A 21385-nucleotide genomic window follows, 5' to 3' on the forward strand; every position below is an offset into this window, starting at 1 on the left:
AGGACGCGTCCCGAGATGGATGGCTAGACGCAACAAATGACCGTGGGGACTCGAAATTCAAGGGCCTTTGCTCCGCAGAAATAGGCTTATAAAATCTTGTCATCAATACATGTCGAATTTACCTACCTAAATCTTATTGACCAGTCGTATAATCTTGTAACACTTGGCAAAAAGGTAGTTGGCAAAAATATACGTTCACGAAAAATTCTAAGAAAATTGGGATTTATATTATGCGAATAAGTAGGTCGTGTTTGTGCAGTTTTCTGACTATAACCTAATTAACAAGCTCTAGGAATTATTCTTGCCTTATACTGGCTAAGATCCAAGACCTGTCTGTTTACCGATACTCTCGCAAATTACATGAGAATTATCTTTCCTTGAGATTTATTGGCAAAATGTTACAAGTCTTGATTGTTTTACTACGCTCAAAGCAGGGAAATTGCAAGCATTTTGTTCTAGAAAAGAAGTTTAATCCAATCTGTTAAGCAGAAGCTAACGTAGTATATACTTAATTTACGAGCATAACACATAATATTATAGATATAAGGCTAGCATTTTTTTGTAAAACCTTTTAGAAATCACTTTGCTGCATAATATTTTTTATTAATCCTAGTGTGACTTTTACCATAATTATGAAGTATTTTATGTAGTTCTTACCTTTGTCACACAACACAATCGCATTAAATTATTACTTACTTCGGCTATACACTTGCCCAACCTGCAGTCTCCCAGTCTCAAAGTACAGAGATCTAGAATATCAACATTGTATTGCAAGTATGCAACTCTCTGCGACAACTTGACAAAGTCTGTCTTGTTCAAGCGCTTTCAGTTTTGGGAATAGTTTCTTAGTTAACCGTCTCATTCTTGGCTCTACGAATACGAAGTTGATTCACTCCAGGCAGCGTCGAGCTTTGAATAATTTATAACTCCCTGAATATTTGCGGTCAACTCTTTTAAGAGAATTTTCTTTTAGATAATTAATTAGGAAAATACCTTCTTTTTGGACAGAAAGTATGATAAAAACGAGTTATAAGACCCATGGAGTGTGTCAAATTTCTCAAACTTAATTAAGGGATGAAATGAAGGAAGTGGCCGTTGAGCCTAAATGAAACAACTTGGACTTGAACTAGATTACAAGAAAAAGGGGAGAAAATATAATGTTTTAATAAGAATCATCTCAAAATATCTGTACTCAACAGTTACATATATTCCAATAAATATTAAGATTAAGAAACTATTCTAAACGCAATCAAGTGCACCAAATATCAAATAAATAAAGCTTAATATTTGAGAAAACAAACAGAACTTTCGTTATTATAATTCATAAATCAAAGAATGAAAATATTTTAAGCGCAGCTGCGACTGGCTCCATTAATATAACATTAACTAACTAACCCAGAGAAAAATACTTGAGAGGAGATAAATCAGTGAAATGAAAATGAAATCAGATCAGAATAATACTTCGTTATTTCAAGAATATTAGGAATAAGTAGTTCTGTTTGTCAAGTAAATTCGAAGTCACACACAAGTACAGTAACCCAACTTTTGTACAGAAGGGAGAAAAGATAGATTAATATTAAAAAATGTACTTAAAAATTGTGTCTACGTCACTACTTCCAGTTTGTCAATAGTTGTAGGGAATTGCGCAACTGATCCTAATGCGACAATTTTAATACTGTTGTCATCGAGAGTAATTAGAAGTCATAGTAAAATAGCTACTTCTACTTCTTTGATTTAACTAAGTGAGTCTGCCATTAGTAGCCAGTTTTAGAACGGATTTCCTGTTAAAGCATTGCTTTCACAAACAGACTATTAAGCACACAAATTAAACATTAATTTAGAATTTTGATTAGTGTGCAGTCACGGATTCAGACTTTAGCGACACTAAACACCTGTGCACGTACGTTTGCTCAAAACAGTTTCCCGGAAAGTTTCCACTTTGTTATTACGGAAACGTATATTTCCTGTTGTTACTATTGTTGCTCTCTCAAACTGGCAAAAAAGCTGAAACTAGTCTTTGTCAATATAACACAACCTTTGTCCAATTTATTGCTCACTAAATGGTGTGTTGTCAAAGGGAGAATAGGAATCTTGTGTGAATTGTAAAAATATAGGTATAGACTAGAAAAAAGCAAACGAAAGTTTCAATATCGATGAGTCTGCTGGGTCCAATAACAATATTATTGTAATAAAAATAACGAAAGGAACGCCTGTGTGCTTGTAAGGAGAGAATTGCATTACGCCCACATTTGGAACAATATCCTTGCTTGAGCATCTGAGCTTTCTAATATAAGAGCTGAGAAAACGTCATCCCACCTACATAGATTTCATTTAACCTGCCATGACCTCTCTTTATTCCAACATGGTTATTCACACGGATCTGAAACCTAAAATACCCCTGAGATTTTCATATACTCGTCGATAAAAACTATTTATAGCATCAGTTGCCTACAACTAATAATTCTGCAAATAATATAATGATTAGCAATTTGTCTTATTTAGAAAGTAATTTCGCTGTAATAAATATTCCTACGAACATGTGTAGGTTCTTATTGCGTTTAAATGACTACGTGAAATATGGCGAGGCGTATTCCATTGACAATTTGACAAATGCGCGCCTGGTTTTTATTTCAACCACTTATTACGAGGGCTATTTTTCTTCATAATAAGCCATTGAAAACAACGGACAAGTAGGTATTATTTTTGGACAGAGAAATATGAATAATTTGGTATAATTAGATTTTGGCTTTACAACAATGCTTTATAACGATCAATTGCGGTCGCGTAAGCTACCCACTGGTGACCTATCATATAAAGTTATTCAACCTATTTATATATCAAACAGAATGTACGTGAAATGTTAGTCTAATATATCATTTCGCTACCCTTTGGGATAATGTAATCGCAATATTATGTAAATATAAATCATGAAATATTCCTATTATTCACAACTTTTAATCTGACCTTTCTGAAATTTCCCTTTGCGTAAAGTTTTATCACCGCAGGCTGTTATCGATACGACTAGATAATTCAGTGGAAATTATTCATGAAGCGAAACGCTTATTTATAATCATAATGGTTTATGGGATTATTGAATTTGAACTAAGTATACTAAATAGATAACTCCTGATTATAGTCGACTAATTCTTTCTCTCATAAGATACAAATAAGCCAAAATACATATAATAGTTTCAAACTGTCCAACAATCTCGACATAAAACTGCTATTCTTCTTCTTATCGTATGGTTAGTGGTGAACCTAGTGTCAAAGTTGTTCAAGCCGCCCGAAGGCCTTTGACATGGCTTAACGACTGTTATCTTAGTAGACAACAACCGGGACCGACTTTTTACGTGCCCTCCGAAGCACGGAGACGCCCAGCTCAAATACCACTATGCGGTCACCCATCTATAGAATGACCGCGCCAACGGTGACTTCACCCACATATTGTTGTTAGACCGGTGAGCGCAACTGGCTATGGGCGCTCAGATATCTCGCTCAACGCTCAAACTGCTATTGAGAATGTAACTCTTAATAAACACAGCTCAGTCTTTTGAGAGCGTTAGGTTACGCAATGCTAACTTTTTCGTGCCTCGTAAAAAAGCGCCAATATTCTTCTGAAACCTAGATCTCTAGATTGTTGAGGAGGCCTACTGGGACACTTTAAATCATCCCACCCGAGAATAGTTGATCCTTTATTAGAGCAATGAATAGTAAATCCTAAAAAAGACGAATTCTTTTTCAGACTATAAAAGAAAACTCTTCTCAGAAAATGAAAATTTCAAACATTGCTTGTCGAAAAGCGTGGGTTTTTTTCACAAATTGTAGAGTAACAAAGTAAGAGGATGATTGAGTGATTATTAGATTTTGTGATGTAAACGTAGATATAAATTCGCCACCTTATAAAATTGATAGTTACTACGCACCTCGGAAACGGATTTCAGTCCAGTAAAGGCATTTATTTTGCATGTTTACAGCCAGGGTTCGCTGCGAAGGCATCCAATATTTTCTGTTTTGTGAATTCTCTACAGTCACATTGTTGACCCTTATCGGTTTTCATAGTATGTTGTCAACACATTTTAGGCTTTTTAGAGATACTATTAGACCCAGACATTTACTTTTATTATAGTCTACGTATGTACACACTGTAACACAGTATGTATATGAGAAAAAATGGGGTCAGAGGGCTATGATGAACCATTAGGCTGTTCGATTATCTAAAAAAGATCTCTTAAACTTAAAGTAAATATAGTCTATTAAATATAGTAATCTATTAAATATAGTAATAGTAAATAAATAAAGTGGTCTGTCTCTATTACTTCAAATAAATTTTTATTTCAAACGATATTTAAAAATATAGAAGAGTGTCTTTCTAGTTACCAAATTCTCCAAAGGAATCTTAAACTTGGTTCTAGTTCTAAATCAATATAGTACAGGTAGTACAAACTAAAACTATTCAGCAGCACTGTGGGTGGATCAAAACGCGGAAACTCTGAATGTACTCGAAATCTCTAGGGCATCTTTTGCATCAGTCAATGTATTATCGATTTAAAACTGCTTTACACGAAACCCCGAGAGGAAGCAGCAGTCAAATTGTGTTACTTGAAAACGTTAGATTTGATCAAAACAAATTGTTTACTTGTTTAGCTTAATAAGGGAAATTTGTGTGTTGACAGCCTCAATTTAGTGTTCTGTTTAAAAAAGAGTACATTTCTGATATGAATGTATTATTAAGTATTAGTTTGTTTAGCTTCCTAACTATCTACATATGTTGCAAGATTATAATCCAATATGAAAAATTGAGTTATATTATGCAATAACATCGACTGCATAAAATGTAGGACTTAATATGTAACTATATCTTAATATGTAACTGCACGTTTGACGCAGTGGTTTAAGCGGTCACCTCGCCGCAACAACCGTAGCGCCGCGTGTGGTGGGTTCGAATCCTACCCGGGACAAATCTTTGTGTGATGAGCACAAGTCTTTGTTCTGAGCCTGGTTGTCAAATTATCTATATAAGTATATATTTAGAAGTATATAAGTATGTTTATCAGTTATTTGGTTACCATAGTACAAGCTCTGCTTAGTTTGGAATCAAATGACCGTGTGTGAATTGTCCCACAACATTTATTTATTTATTTATATCTATTTGTCACCTCGCAACCTTATATATTACCTGAAATCTGACCAATCACAACCCAAACTCCATAATCGTCGGTTGTTCTTACCTGGACATGCACATAAAAACTATCAGTGCTTATAAAACAACGAAAGTCTGGCCTTCGTGGGTTCTTGGGCTAATATCTCCGTGGAGACCCCAACATCGCTACACAATAGTCTTCCTAATCTTTACCTACAACGATAACAGGAACATTGATTTGTAAGTAAAACAAAACAATCAAACGCAATAAGTGCTCTGTAAACGGTTGTTTTTAATTTAATAGCCGCTGAAGCTTTCTTTTTGTAAATCGACCTGGATTTTATTACCTTGATACGAGAAAATGTATTGCGCCACTTAAACACGGCCGGAAAAGAATATTACATTTTGTAGAAACCTTCGAAGATATATTTGGATATCAACGTAAGTTCCAAATAAAATGTGGGAGTATGTAGCGACGTGTGATCGTAGGTATTTGGGAATCTTGCAAGCATTTTTCACGTTGTTCTTCTTACATAAGATACTGTCCGAGGTTATATATGACAATATATTTTGAACTTAATTTCAATGTAGTTAGTTGCTTAAGTGGCTTATTATATTTATGAAATGTTAACGTAAACAAATTAAATAAATAAATAAATAAATATTATTGGACAACTCACACACGGTCATTTGATTCCAAACTAAGCAGAGCTTGTACTATGGTAACCAAATAACTGATAAACATACTTATATACTTACTTCTAAATACATACTTATATAGATACATTAACATCCAGGCTCAGAACAAATACTCGTGCTCATCACACAAAGATTTGTCCCGGGTGGGATTCGAATTGTATGTACAAATGACGCTATTCTACAAAAAGTATATTTCCGTACAAAAGAATATTACTTATCTCTACATATCTATCGTATATATTCATTTAAAAACGTTTAACCAATCAAAAGTTAGTAAAAATTGTATCGAATGCCTGCGACATACAAATCCAACATGACCTTTAGAATTGGCTGTAGTTTATTTATATATTCGGGCGTAATGCCTGAATGTTCAGCACAATGTTGCATAGAATTTGGCGTAGTTAGAGATTCAACTGCTAAGTCAAAATCAAAATCAAAATCAAATCATTTATTCATTTAGGTCAAATATTGACACTTATGATAGTCGTTACAATTACTGAATCTACCACTAGCTCGGAAAGGGGGTAGAGCCTTATGAGAAGATCTAGCGAGAAACTCACGGCCACTCTTTTCAATCGCCAAAAGTTTTCAATTACTTTAGTGACATTAATTTTAATGATGCTAAAGTTTTTTGCTTTAACAATTATATTGCGTGGTTGCCGAAAATATTTGTCTGTATAATTTGACCTTTAATAAAATGACATTTACAAAGTTTTCGTGATCAAAGCAACAATTTTTTACAAACAAATCGGTTCGCGTTCTGGGAATACTACCTATGTCCAGAATTAACACTAGTTCAATTAATACTAGTATGAAATTTCGACATCATATATAGATTTTTTTAACGGCAAATAATGTTCAATAGTTGGGTAGTTAAAATAAAGCCAAACTTTCAAACAAACGGTTTAATATATTTTTACACACATTTAACTTCTTTCATAGATATCGTTGCTGTCGGTAACCCTAAATAATGTATAAAACTGATATAAGCTCTGCAAATATATAACTAATCAATATAACTCATAGAACACAAGCACACCACTTGTCATTTTCACAAATTAAATACAAACGGACATATATTATTACAATTATTTTATGATCAAAATGTTCATGATTACACATTTACAACTTTGTCCTATACACAATCATCACCTGTACAAATAAATTAACAAATATTTAATAGTATATAATAGTGCAGCATTTTCATTAACTGTACAATATTTAGTCAAAATAAACACAACCATTGAACAACAGAATTTGTTTCTTTTTCTCTCAAACAGTTTTAAATAACAAGTCATTTATTTATAAAAAATATTTCAGTCCTGAAATAGTTAACTTATATTTAAAATTAAATTGTTACTGGTAACCTAACAATTTATAACTGTATATGACACCGAAGGGCAAAGATTTTGTGTAAGACAATATCGTCGGAAATGGCGCAATATAATTTTAAATTTCGAGTAGCGTAGCGGGTTTATAATCTATGTAACAGATAATGTATGGTCTCTGTGCGAAAATAAGCCTAATTACTTTTAAAAGTCAGTTAAAATGGCGATATAAAAAAGTTAATTCGAATCTTCACTATTCCCGACGATATAGAAATTTTCTTCAAAACGTTTGCTCCTACAAGTTTTTAAAAGAAACAATATTTTACATAAAGTAACTCCTACAATTATTTTTGTTATGTTCACACCGTTTTTAGCAGTGCGTCATATTTTGTGTACCCATCATTCCCTGCAAAGCTGCGTGCTGTGATATGAAATAATAAATGCAATAAATTAATATTGCCAAAAATATTTCGATACAAATGAATTCAAACGTGATTTATGTTTGAATTCCATACAATGATTTACACTGTAACTTATCTATTTTATTGAATGCTAAGCTAATATAAACTACCTACGTAAAGGTAAGCAAAGCGTTTAAAAAATAAATAACTTTTTGCGTAAAATAAAGTTTTTGAATGATTTAAAAAATGCGATGAAACAGTATGAACATAACATAGCTATACTATTTTATTATAAGTTTGTATGTTAACTTATTTTTTGTAATGGCCTCTCGCGTCTTTCCACAGTGTTAGGTCGATTGATGGCAGTTGACTACACGGTACGATCTGGTTGCTGTAAGAACAAAAATATAATCAAAATCGAAAATCGTGATTGTTTTACTGTGAAACAAGTGCTATTACCAAGCAAGACCCCTTTTGACTATTAATGTACGTTGAATGTTAGGTGTTACCAGACTGTAGTTATAAACACTTTCTATCGGTGTATTTTGAGTCGGCTATTTTTTTTTTAAACAAGAACAAAATCTCGAACCCCCACAAATTGTAAACAACCAAAACACCATCAAACAGAAAAACATACATAAGAAATAATAGAATCAAAACATTTTATCACCTCACGCTTTACAAATGACATAATATCCTACAGAAATACATCTTAATATTCCGTTCCTTGATAGGTAATGTGACGGTTGAAGAGGGCTGTAAATAACAGAGATACTTACGTGTGAGATATCAGGAGGAAGGCCTTGGGTTGCATGAGGTGAACTCCGTCAGCGTTATCGCAGAGCACTCGAGCCATGGACGCGCCTTTACGAATCGCCTCTAGCTGGCCTGTTTGTCAAACACGTACCACTTGTAAATGTCTATGAACGCTGAGATATATTGTTGTCTGTTTTTGTTGGTAGATGGCACTAGGATTTTGCTGTTTACTTGTAGCTATAAACTCATATGATTTAGAGGTTTAAATACTATCATAAATGAAGGTTAATTAAAAGTATGATTGTGTGCATGAGTAATGTAAATGAAAATATATACTATGACATTTTGGTATGACCTAAATCGGGCGTCTTAATCTAGATGATTTGTCATGATGATAATTTCACTAAAGCTAATTAATACCTACATAAATAAGCATATTAGTTCATCGTTTCTATTCTTTAGTTTATAAACTTTCCATGAAACTAGCAACACATGTCCTACCCTACCCCATGCATAAATAGTCGTAAAGGTAGAATAATATAGGACAACTTTCGGACGTAAAAGCGGCCACTATCTGCCGAGTAGGATAATAACTGAGTATTTTTTTACGACACCCATAAGCAGCTTTGAGTCCCAAGAAGTTTATTCGTGACCCAGACCTTCTGGCACAAAAAAATAAATTTACTCCAACAAAACATTGTCAAGGAACAATAATCTTGCAAATATTTTTTGATATCGAGAGCCACGTGCTCCGAATCTTGTGAATAATTGCCATTATCCACAGTTTATTGCCTGATTTGCACAAAATGGGACGTAACAGCTTTATTTATTCCCGGTTCCCGCATTTTTAGGAGCAAGATATCAAAAAGTCACTAAAAAGAAAATTTCCGCAATTATTTTAGAAATATTATGAAAACACAAGTAGTCGATATATTTCATCACACTTGTACAACTCAATGTGAAAAGCGTTTTCATGCTTCACATGCTTGTTTCATTGACAAAGTATTGGCTAGTAATATCCGCAACATCCATTTTTATTCTAATTACATAAATTTGATAAAAATAGATTTTTATGAATTTAAATTATTTTGTATACTTACTAGGAGTGAAAGCAATATCCTGGTCAGCACCGTTTTCGTAGAAGTACCTATCACCGACTCGCGTCCTGTAGAACTGTTCAGTGAGGATACATAGGAAGGTGGGGCCCGCCATCGCTCCCGGCACGTTGCGCTCTAAAGAAGCCCCCACGGACAGGTCCACGTCATTCGGAGACTCGTACATAGATGCCAATACATCGACATTCTAGAACAAAGAAAAAAATCAGGTTTTTAAGAAATTAGTTTTGTAGAAATTACTTATCATGATAATACGGATGGTTTCAAAATTCATTTTATAATGTAATTAAAAGCCATTTTTTTCTGTTTGTTACTGTTATACATTTAATCTTTCTATGTGTAGAAGGCTTATTTTAGAAGGCTATATAGCCCGCAGCTCGTTGAAAGCCACGGGAAACAAGCTTGTAGCTGTAAGTTTTTCAATCAAAACTATTGTATACTTATATCCTATCTTTAAACTTAACATCAACTTTACACGTAAAATATAATAGTTTAAAAAACTTTCTAATAATTAACTTTTACACCTTTAACTTACGTAGTCCAACCATAAAATTCAAAATCAAATAAATCTGTTTATTAAGTTATGTGTAAGTTGACACGTGTGAGTAATGAGTTGACTTAACCCTTCAAAGTTTGTACTTTATTTACTTGTTTGTGCGGAAGGTGTGCAAATACGATGTTGGTGTGAATGTGAGGTGTTGCTTTATGACGGTTTGGTGAACGTGGGCAGTGTTTGCGTATCGAAAGGAAATGAACAACAGTCCTCTCCTAGTGGTTTAACTGAAATGTAATTCTATCTACATAGGTAATGACATTGTAGGCAAATACAAAAATATTATAGCACGCTTTCTTTTCTGTATTATTAGAGATATATATTTTCTTTATACCACTTTGGAGGCAAAGAAACACATGATCCGCCTAATAGTTAGCGGTTACTGTGGCCTCTGGACGCCTGCAATACCATGAAACCGATTTATTCCCTTTTTTATACCAATATGCGAAACAACAACTATGTGGAACAATATCATAAATAAGACACGTGGTTCAATAAATTAACGAATAGGTATCATTATAACCATATTTAGTCCAACTTTTACTTTCCCAAATGAATCATAAAATATTGCTTCCCAACTCTAAAATATTTTTTATTATCTTTCCATTTATCCGTTGTTTTCCAAATACCCATAAGATCGTTAAGCTTTAGTTTATTATAGCCACGCCTTAATACACACCTAATGACTCTTACAGTACATAAAGTCGGCCCTTAATTATAGGCAAACTATAAAGCGGATTTATAATGGGAGATAAGAAGCAAGGTCACGGCCGTAAGCTTCATGTCGCAGATGGTTCCGGGTTATAATAAATCTAGATTGTGATTTTAATACCTATAATGTAGGGGTTCTAGCGGAGTGCTATAAAGATTCCTTTTTTCTTCAGATCTGTATTTTTTTTAAGCCAAAAACTTAAGTCTGACAATTAAGTAGAGAGCTTTGGGATAACAGATTTATCTAGATAATAATACATAGTTCTGTGTATTGCCAAAATAAAATAGCTGTATCATACAGGCTACCATCAAGCCCACGGGTCACTCACGTAATCACGTTCTAAATTAATAATTTGAATGCCTCCGCCAACCGCAACCCTTGTACGTAATGCTCTCTACTAACTTGACGGACTATATTCTAACTCAAATTATTTCTCGTTAAAATTGTAACACTGTTTGTTTTATCACACGTCCTCACAAATTCTCACCTTTGATTGTGAACCATGATTGTATTTTAACAATAGCTTTCCGAAATTTTTAAGGCAATGTAAGAGGGAAAGGATAATAGATATTAGCCTTTACACACACAATCTATCGCGTATGAAACTGTAAGGGGGTGCAAGGGAATAGAAAAGACCACGCGCCGCGCTCATCTGTCAAGCCCGCGAAGAAAATCGTGAGCGAAGTCCGCGCTGCTTTCCCGCGCCTAATCCTGTACGCTTTTAATAATTTGCGATAGAGCGTATGTGTAAAGGCGGCCATTGAACTTATTACCGTTTTCATGTTACAATACTTACCTCTCTAGAAATATAGTCAAGCATGTCTTCGAAGGACTTTGGTACAGGCAGCTCACAGGCGGCACGTGTGGCGACGTATGAAGCCAGACCGTGGTCACGACCACGTTGAATATCTGTCGCTCGAAGATCTCCGCCGAAAGTGTTGTTACGTCTGCCAACAGATATACTTTGTAAATACATGTATAATAAGAAATGCTAATAATAATATATATTATCTACCCGTTTTGGGTGATCTCAAAAATTAGCAACTACACTTCAAGTAGAGTTTTGGTTTCATCAGGGATTGTTTTCTATTGTAACAATGTTGGCTCTAAAGGTTTTAGAAGCGTTAAATACTGGAACAGACCTCAAATAGTAATTTATACTTTCGTAAACTGGAAAATTGTTTCATCGATATTCTTGATGCCAATTATAGTAACACTATTTTATGGTAATGCAAAGCCATGTGTACCTATTTGCCTAACTGTTTTTGAAAGATATCCCATTTCAGGGACAAACAGGTAGTATTACGTAAGTATCCGTAAGATCTATTCATTTACGCAATAACTTGCTCATTACACAACCTCTGTAAGACGCAAGTGATACCGTCTATGAATTGATGACAGATATTCATAGCCACGACAATTTGAAAGCCATCTTTATAATTGGCTTAAAGGTCTTATAGTTTGGAATGACAATGAGCTCTAATATCAGTCAAATTATCTCCCGGGAATGTTTATGAATGACGTCTTTTGAATCTGCTCTTTACAAGTTACGTAATATTAATAAATTGAATAACTAAGTTAATTTCAGTTATGTAAATCTTAAACTTCGTCAACTAGGTCTAAGAATAATAATCAAGCCTGTATCAATGTTTGACATTTAACTAGAACATCAAACTTATTAATGCTTTGGATTTCCCAGTATTATAGTTTATAAGTAAACAAATTGTATCCAATAGTTTAGTTACTTGCCAGGTGTTGGGTAGGCAACAGACTTTAGCAATATATTACTATATTGTATAACAATTTAATCATTTTGCTTCTAACATTCACACCATTCACCGTTACAAATTTATAATTATTATAGAGCATTCAGGTGACTTTGAACTACAGGAAAATTGGGATAGTTGCAGTTAAAATAGCTTTAGGGACTATTGATTTCAACGTGGTTGCTAAACACTGGAAATAATGATTTTTCGTAATTATTTTATTAATAATATTTTAAAGCCCGGATTAAGATTAAGCCCGGATTGCCATAGGACTAAACAAATAAAAACTCACTATAAAGAAAAATGATGAACGTTATCAAACAAAATTATTTTAAATGCACAATACCGTTGACACCGTAACGTTTTAAGGCCCAGCAATAAATTATTGAAGAACATAAATCTATGGGGAGTAATTTCACGCGTCGTTACGACCATGTAACTCGCACAACGTTTGTAACTTTACACCGATAAGTGTATATTACATCCCTAATAAAATTAATTCGCGCGGAAAATTCTTGTGTGACGCAAATTTTGTTGAATACAATAACTAAAAGGCAATAATAGATCAACAGTAATTAATTGGTTAGCATAATATTAATTATTCATTCGTATTTGTGACAATTTACAAACAATTTATTTACATAGTGATGATACAATCAAATATCATCATCAAACCTACTAGTTACTAGTTACTAATTAACTTTTCTGTAGTTAATTAGTAACTAGTAACTAGTAGGATCTGTAGTTACTACTACAGATAAGTTTTTACTTGAAGTTACTAATTAAATTATTTTATTTTTATTAATAATTAGTAACTTCAAGTCGTCATCACAGTGACCGTTTCCTTTGTCATATTAAAATAATCATGTAATTTTTAATATCACGGTTATTTTTTTTCCCCTTTCCGACTTGCAGGCCACCTATAAAACTGGATAAAAGCCACTTAACTATTCGAGCGGTCAGTAAAACTATAAAAAGTAATTTGTGTGTCATTCAACAAAAATGCATAGCTCAATACAATATGTAAAGTCGAAGGGTATCCAAAACTTTGTTCAATATTTTAGACTTGCATGTAATTATTTCATATTTATTGTTACACGAGACAATTAATTATACTAAAATAACACCGTACATCATCAACGTACGATATATTTCACTGCAATTTACGATTCTAAAATGTTTATCAAGTTACAATGTAGCCAACGTGGCATACATTTCGTTAAGCGTGTTTTGAATAATCACAACACTGAGTAATTTCAGTTTCGGGAATCGTGACATCAAAGCTATGACAATAGGAACTTTGAAGTTCATATAAACATTTGTAATTCTATCGCGTGTGTAGTTCACTGTTCAGTTGTAAATGATCCTGTACCACGAAGCGATCTCTCTTTGTTTACAAAACTAGGCATTATTCAAATCCTGTAATAAGGCCTTGAAACTTCACCCGTGATTTGGAATAATGACAACCATCACTACCGGCTTTATGATGATTCAATTAGGACGTAATATCAACTCAGATTGGCATTAATATTAATGAGGCAATAAATTTTCCTCGTATCTTCCACACAGACAAACTCCAGCACAATTTTGGTGAGTGTTTTGATAATAAATCGTGTAGGCAGACCATCGCTAACCCTTCTTTACCGGGCATAGAACATTGATTATTTATTTTAGAAATGTCTGTTGCTTTCCGACTAATAGCAATCTCCGCAAATGATTTAAAAGTCAGTTTTATTCCCTTCATAAAATCTTACCTGAAAAGGAACTGCGTGGTTTCTGAGTCATGATACTGGTCGCTGAAGTCCATTTCCTGTGCGGTGAGACCTCTGGTTAAGTCATCAAATGAATTATCAAGCTCGAGGATGAGGGGCCTGTTGAACCAATCACTCATGCGCACTGTTCCCGCCAAACGACGATTTTCTGTCATGAGTCTGAAAGAAAAAATAAAAGCAATGTAAAAAAAAATCACCCCTAAATCAAACCTGGATAAGCTTATAGGCATTCAGCTCCCCTGCACTTGTGTTAAGAGTAGATTCCATTCAATTTCACTGCATTGAGTTGAATATTTTTCTCTAATTACTCTTCACGACTTCTCGACAATAGGTTTACCAATTGCATTACAAAACTAGAGGACAGCGAAACCTAACTATCGAAAAGAGCAAGATTAGAAATTAATACTTACGTGTATTGTAAATTATCGAGATTAAATAAATGGCTTACTTTAAATATCCTCGGATGAGTGTATGGAAGTGTCTGAAGGCGGCTGTAGCGTGTTCGGCAAGTACTGAAGGATCGACACTTGGGTTGTAGTCGTTGATATAGCCGTGGGTTCCAGGGTAGATCAGCTTGTTCTTTATCATGTTCTCTAGACCTAGATATGAAATAAATCAATCAGTACAGTAATTAAGTACTACAACTACTTAAAATGTAATTTTAATCGTAAATAATAATGCATATAATCACTCTCACGTGTATGTAGGTTTCACTTTTTGGGAATGTTTCCTTAGAATATTCGCTATTTAGATCAGGAATACTGATGTAAATTAATTAAATAATAAGATTTAAACATGACTCTAGCAAAGTAACCATGGCATTGCATCCGCCTTTTCGATGTTTTGTTATTTGATCATGAAAAGCCACAAGACAGATCCGCCCAATACATTTACAATAAAACTTATTGTTGTGGCTCATTGTTGTGGTATAAATATGATTAATTTGATACTTTCATGTGCAGTTGTGAATGCACGAAGTAATTTTATATGAGACCAATATAGCTGGTTCAATTAACTCCATTAAGCAAACTTTATCTGTTGTGGACAGGGATTAATTAAGGTGAGCACCACGTGGTGAGGTCACCAAAATATTTTATTTTATGATGACATGTTTTGTTTTAATTATTCTGTGTAACAGGTTAGTGTATGGTTTATTGAGCAGTTATAACATAATTTTAGCAATATTAATTTTCACCGCGTAACTTTAATCGTGCCGTGACCTATACAAATGAATAGCAAAAAAATATACGTAAGATTTTCAAGAAGTGTTTTTTATGTGTAACCAACTCTAATTGAAAGAGTTGGTAAGATGTATCAATAAACTAATAATACATTTTGTGTTCATGTCTTACTTTATTTAAAAAGATGTAAAATATGTTTACTTTTGCATTATGATCATGCTTTAAATACAGTCGGTAGATCGGAGACGATGTATCGCATAAATACATCTATGATTACGTGATCACGCCTGTACCTCACGATCAATTTCACTAACCAAAGTTTAACATAATAGGCAATTAGGTTTGATTTGTGGCATTGAGTTTGCGACTATATAAAGGATCATTGGACGAGACAAACGTTACACTTACGGTTGATTTGAAGCTAAATTATTTCTTAAGATTTACAAAACCATGATGGAACTATTTAATGAATACGTTATTCAGTATACTGGATATCTGCTATAGTTTGAGCTGTAGTCCATGTTTCTTTTTTTAGTCTCAGGCGCTCAGTAAATGCCTCTCATCGTTTGCACACGATCAGTGGGTTAACCAACCTTTAAGACCTAGACGGGTAGTCGTTTACTGGTATGTGAAATGATCGTTATTTTTGAGAGTGTGTTAAAAGTCGGTTGTATATAAAATAACAACCGTTAAGATACGTAGATTTTCAGGACACAAAGACTGACACAAAGTTAACACTTAACATCTAATATGGTAAATAAATAGGGCAATTAGTAACATTATTTCTTACCAAGTAAGATTGGCAGATATTCATAGTAGTTGATGTGTTGCATTTCAGCGATGTGGATGCGTCTGGACTCTTGGAACAGGGTCTCGTCGTTCCAGTGAGGGTTCATGTGAGCAAGCGAGTCGGCAATACGGTTGTGTTCCCGCAATAAAATAACTTGAAGGAGTGTTAACTGTGGGTTCTGGTTGACACGGATGTCGCCTGAAAAAAAATAACATTATAATGAATAAAGTATTCATAGTCTATAATGAACACACAAGCGATAAAAAGTTATGTATTGATGCATTTTTAATAACATTCCGCTGCGATAGGCAGATAAACGCTAAAATGTACCAATAGTCCTTCTATTAGTATCATTACCTTATTTGCAAAATCCCGAGCCTATAATTTTGCAGGTTTCTGCAATTCTTATTAATAAGTTTTTCGAATCGGAAATCGAAATATGTAGCGCTATTCTCTACTACTGTCGACTATCGGCTAGTCAACGATAAAATTTGTATGAAAATTTATCAGCGCCACTAAAGGGGGCTTTAGTAACTACTTATACATTTCAAATATCAAACATTGGATACTCGATAATATCGACAGTATAGAATCGCGCTGATATACCATGTGCTTATTTAGACCTGCTACTACAAATGTAAACTTCCATATTTAGAAATACGGGCAGTTGCAGCACAAAACATAACTCACAATACAATTTTCATATTTGAATTCGCTTCACAGCGTTTAACCTCAGAGGTAAACAACTCTGCCAAAGTCCTTGCCTATTTTCAGAAGTCAACTTTAATTGGGCTAACCCGTACGACGCCACTTGACTCGATAATTGCACTTCAGGGGATTATAAGTTACGATCAAGGGGATTTTCCTATTCGTTCGTCAAAACGGTACGTGGTGCCCAAAACGACTGCTGTACTGATTTCCTTTGATATTATAAGTTGAAATATTATTGTAGTGGACCATTATTTTGTAGGAAAAATATCTCAAGCTTTTTGTTAAAATAACCGCAAGTAACTTGATTTTACTGCATTTACGTGTAAGTAGGAAGAGACTACAAAAAGTAAACGTGTTTTTTTTGTGGCTACTAAATAGTCAGTATAATTAATTGTAATATGACACTCAACACTACAGAGAAACTCCCATAGAAACAAGTTATAAACATAAGCAAAAATTACTTATAAGAATTCTAGCGAATTTACTTCACAGATACATGTGAAACCACATTTACCACCTACTTTGACTGTTTAATCAAAATTGTCGCCAGTATTTCTTCGAAACAAAAAGATTAATCAGAAACTTTTACTTTTTTCATACAACTTGTTCCTTATCAGCGTAAAAAACTGATTATAATCGTTTATACTTACCGCTCAAATAGCACGGTTCATTGGGTGACTGGGCTCCTTCACAAGTGTTAGTTACATTGGGATCCTGTGGCGGCCATTCCTGCCCGTTCCTGATAACTGTCAACATTCTGCCTCCGACCCGCGCGCGGAGTGGAGCCGCTTGACCAGCGCTACTGCCGTATACCAGGGAGAGGTCCATGAAGGCTGTGACTGTAGTTAACTGATCAAAGAAATTGTGCATATTAGTATAAAAATTTATGTAAATACCATTTCTGATTATTCGCCTCTCAACCACGTCTTCCACTTGATAGAATCTGGCCTTAAAAGTCATATGAACTAGAAATGAAATTGTACGGATAATTAAATTTCGTGGAATCGTAAGTGTGAAACGTGTTTCTGAGAAATATAAACCATATTTCTTTTAAGCACACAAAACACCTTTATTTTTTCACGAATATTTACTTCAAATATATTGGAAGTACAAATTTAAGTAGGTACTATTCTTACCGGTTCGGCGGGAGCGTTAGGATGTGTACAGCCTCTGTCCCTGGTTGTTGCACTCCTGACAAAGTTCAAGCACTGAGTTCCTTGAGGAGCGTGGATGGGGTCACTATGAGGAATCAATATGGGAGCACACGCAGGGTTTGTGGTCACATCGGGAGCCAACTGACCGCTGTCGTCGCAGCATACGGTCTGTTGACCAGCTGTTTAACAAAGAAAAAGATTCCTTAGTAATATTTAATTGTATATTATATTATAGCTCTCCCTAACAAATTTCAACTTTCTGCGCTCAGTAGTTTCGGTTGAGCGTTGTCCATCAGTCAATCAGTCCGTCAGTCACTCAGTAACAGAAGAGTGTTTGTATACATAGAAGATTGTCACTAAGTGAAAAGGAATGAAATCTACAAATAGCCGACATCAAACAAAATATATCCAGATAAAAATGATAACTGAAAAGATTCATTACTTCCGACTCCCCGCTAAATCAAATAAAGGGGGTCGGGAAGGTTTATCTTTACTCCAGTAGATATTCACTTGCTATCTATCTCTTCATCAGGTCACGGCTACCATGTGTTGTTATATAGTCATAAACTTTCTTGATCATCCATTGTACCAATATACGAGTAGGGTTGATTTGATGGCACAATATGTATATAATATGTATAATATTACTCCTTTATCTTGCGGTATAAACCCAGCTTCAATGTCTACATAAAATCATGGGAGTATTTTATTACAAAACCAAATTATGTCCTTGATCGTATTGGCCACAAATCCTATCAATTTTTTTAGAACAAACACATAAGCTTATGTCGTAAAGCAAAGCATTATAAACACTTTTAATTAGAGCTAAATATAGACCTATAATTTCAGTAGAAACCTTTACGCATTGATAGTTAACATGAAATCTATCGTCATGCATATATTACCTAAGGAAAATATATGTACCTGAGACTGTATCAGGCACTATATCAAATGTTACGACATACTTGTCTAATAAACGTCGCGTAAGCTCGAGGAGTGTAATTTTTGACTATTTCCTACTTATCTTATCTTGTTTATTGGCACATCAGCTTCTACCTGACTTTGACTTTGACCGCGTGAAACGATTTCCCGTTGTAAAAATTGGATTAATCTAGGTTATAAACTATCTGAGTATTAAATTTCATTAAAATCCCTTTAGTTTTATTGGCGTGAAAGAGAAACAAATAAACATGCATACAGGTACATCTGTCGATCCATCTTCACATACTTTCGCATTTATAATATTAGTAGGACTCGTTTATAATATTTTCATCCTAAAACTACATCATGCTTAGGAAAAAGGGTACTTACTCTACGCAAACTAAACCCCATAGAAAAATAAATGTTCGCATAAATTTTTGCCGGTAAATATTTTCTCTTCCGGATATTGCTGATCCAGTTTGTTGGTTACAATAGATAAGGTTTTTCTAACCCACGTCAGCAATGTCAACATCGAAGGCCGTTCAACTATTTCAGTTGTGGTTAACGGCTTCTTTGGGTGATGGATTTGGTGATGGTTGAATAATTAATATAAACTAAATTACATGATAATAAGCTTCAAATTTACTAAAATATAAAAATGTCATTACCTCTAATATCATTTACTCATTTTATTTCCATCAAAACGATTATTTGTAACACTGAAATATTTAAATAACATTCCGGGAACTTTCATTTTCCATTTTACTTCGATAACGCAGAGGCCTATTTTTTCCGAATCACGATTAATAGAGGTTGTAAAAACAAATGTTTGTATATTCAAGCTGACGAAATCGCCTCGAATTTTTAGAATAATCTACGGATTCCTACAAAAATATTCGATAATATTATAATGCAACGGGTCTTATACGCGATTGAAAATTTAAAGGTTAGGATACCTTATTTGCTGCCCGACGTTTCGATCGCATTACAACGACCGTGGTCACGAGCTGACTGATGTGGCTGCTAAGCGTCGTCTTCTTGCGGCGCGAGTTTCGACGCCTACCCTCACTTGGTTTTCACTTAATGTACATTGTTCGGAATTGTCGGTACTTCGACACACAACACTAACGACGTCTTTACACTAGCGCGTTACGTCATGCCGGCGACGGCTGCACCTGCTGATGACAGGATTCCACGTAGATGATAAACGGTATCCCTCTTCACGGTTGAAATTGGTATGTTTTTTGATTTCAACCGCTTCTCGTACTATCCTGGAGTAATAGTGACGATCTGTGGAGAGGACCCGGGGTTGATGTAGCTCGATCCAGTGATTGGTTCCTGCTTCCAACAAGTGCTCAGCTATCGCGGATTTGTTGACTTGCCGGTTCTTGACAGCTGCGATATGTTCCTTGACCCTTTCAGCTATTGTTCTTTTGGTCTGTCCGATGTATGAACTACCGCAGCTACAATCCACCTTGTAAACGCCAGGTGTCTGAAGAGGAATTACATCCTTTGGCGTGCGCAAATGGTTAGCTACTTTGGAGAACGGACTATATACAGTCTTTATGGAGTATTTCTTCAGTACTGTTCCAACTTTATCCGTTACTCCTTTTATGTAGGGCATAAAAGCTGGTACTCTGCTAACACCAGTCTGACATTCTTGCCTCTTCAGACGTCGTTCGGTTCTCCTGTATCCGTTTCGCTTAAGTACCTCCTGAACGTGTGAGAGTTCACCGTCTAGGTGTTCAGGGTCGCATAGGTCGTATGCTCTAGTTGTCAGCGAAGCCACCACGGATTGCAGGTGTCGCGGATGATGATGCGAATTCGCGTGAAGATACCTATCGGTGTGTGTCGGTTTTCGGTAAACAGTGTGGCCCAAGGTACCATCTGTTCTCACCTTTACTTCGACATCGAGAAAAATGGAAATGGAGACAGACAGATCGTTGGCCTTTCTCGATGTCGAAGTAAAGGTGAGAACAGATGGTACCTTGGGCCACACTGTTTACCGAAAACCGACACACACCGATAGGTATCTTCACGCGAATTCGCATCATCATCCGCGACACCTGCAATCCGTGGTGGCTTCGCTGACAACTAGAGCATACGACCTATGCGACCCTGAACACCTAGACGGTGAACTCTCACACGTTCAGGAGGTACTTAAGCGAAACGGATACAGGAGAACCGAACGACGTCTGAAGAGGCAAGAATGTCAGACTGGTGTTAGCAGAGTACCAGCTTTTATGCCCTACATAAAAGGAGTAACGGATAAAGTTGGAACAGTACTGAAGAAATACTCCATAAAGACTGTATATAGTCCGTTCTCCAAAGTAGCTAACCATTTGCGCACGCCAAAGGATGTAATTCCTCTTCAGACACCTGGCGT

The 21385-nt window shown here is 35.0% G+C and overlaps 2 protein-coding genes across 2 annotated transcripts in view; both read right to left on the minus strand.

Moving 5' to 3' along the window:
* The window catches only part of LOC142976731 (salivary peroxidase/catechol oxidase-like), a 159969-nt gene that overhangs the window by 34551 nt on the left and 104033 nt on the right, over positions 1–21385 (minus strand). The window lies entirely within an intron of this gene.
* Positions 6273–21385, minus strand: part of LOC142976448 (peroxidase-like) — an 85725-nt gene continuing 70612 nt past the window's right edge. The window contains exons 6-14 of the mRNA XM_076119815.1: positions 18061–18257; positions 17575–17773; positions 16214–16411; positions 14691–14841; positions 14225–14401; positions 11501–11651; positions 9425–9626; positions 8348–8456; positions 6273–7959 (exon numbers count right to left, since the gene is read on the minus strand). Of these exons, the coding sequence (XP_075975930.1) occupies positions 7878–7959; positions 8348–8456; positions 9425–9626; positions 11501–11651; positions 14225–14401; positions 14691–14841; positions 16214–16411; positions 17575–17773; positions 18061–18257 (1466 nt within the window). The 3' untranslated portion in view covers positions 6273–7877. The remainder of the gene's footprint in view (positions 7960–8347; positions 8457–9424; positions 9627–11500; positions 11652–14224; positions 14402–14690; positions 14842–16213; positions 16412–17574; positions 17774–18060; positions 18258–21385) is intronic.

This window comes from Anticarsia gemmatalis, chromosome 11, assembly GCF_050436995.1.
Source record: "Anticarsia gemmatalis isolate Benzon Research Colony breed Stoneville strain chromosome 11, ilAntGemm2 primary, whole genome shotgun sequence".
In the NCBI taxonomy this organism is placed as follows: Eukaryota; Metazoa; Arthropoda; class Insecta; order Lepidoptera; family Erebidae; genus Anticarsia; species Anticarsia gemmatalis.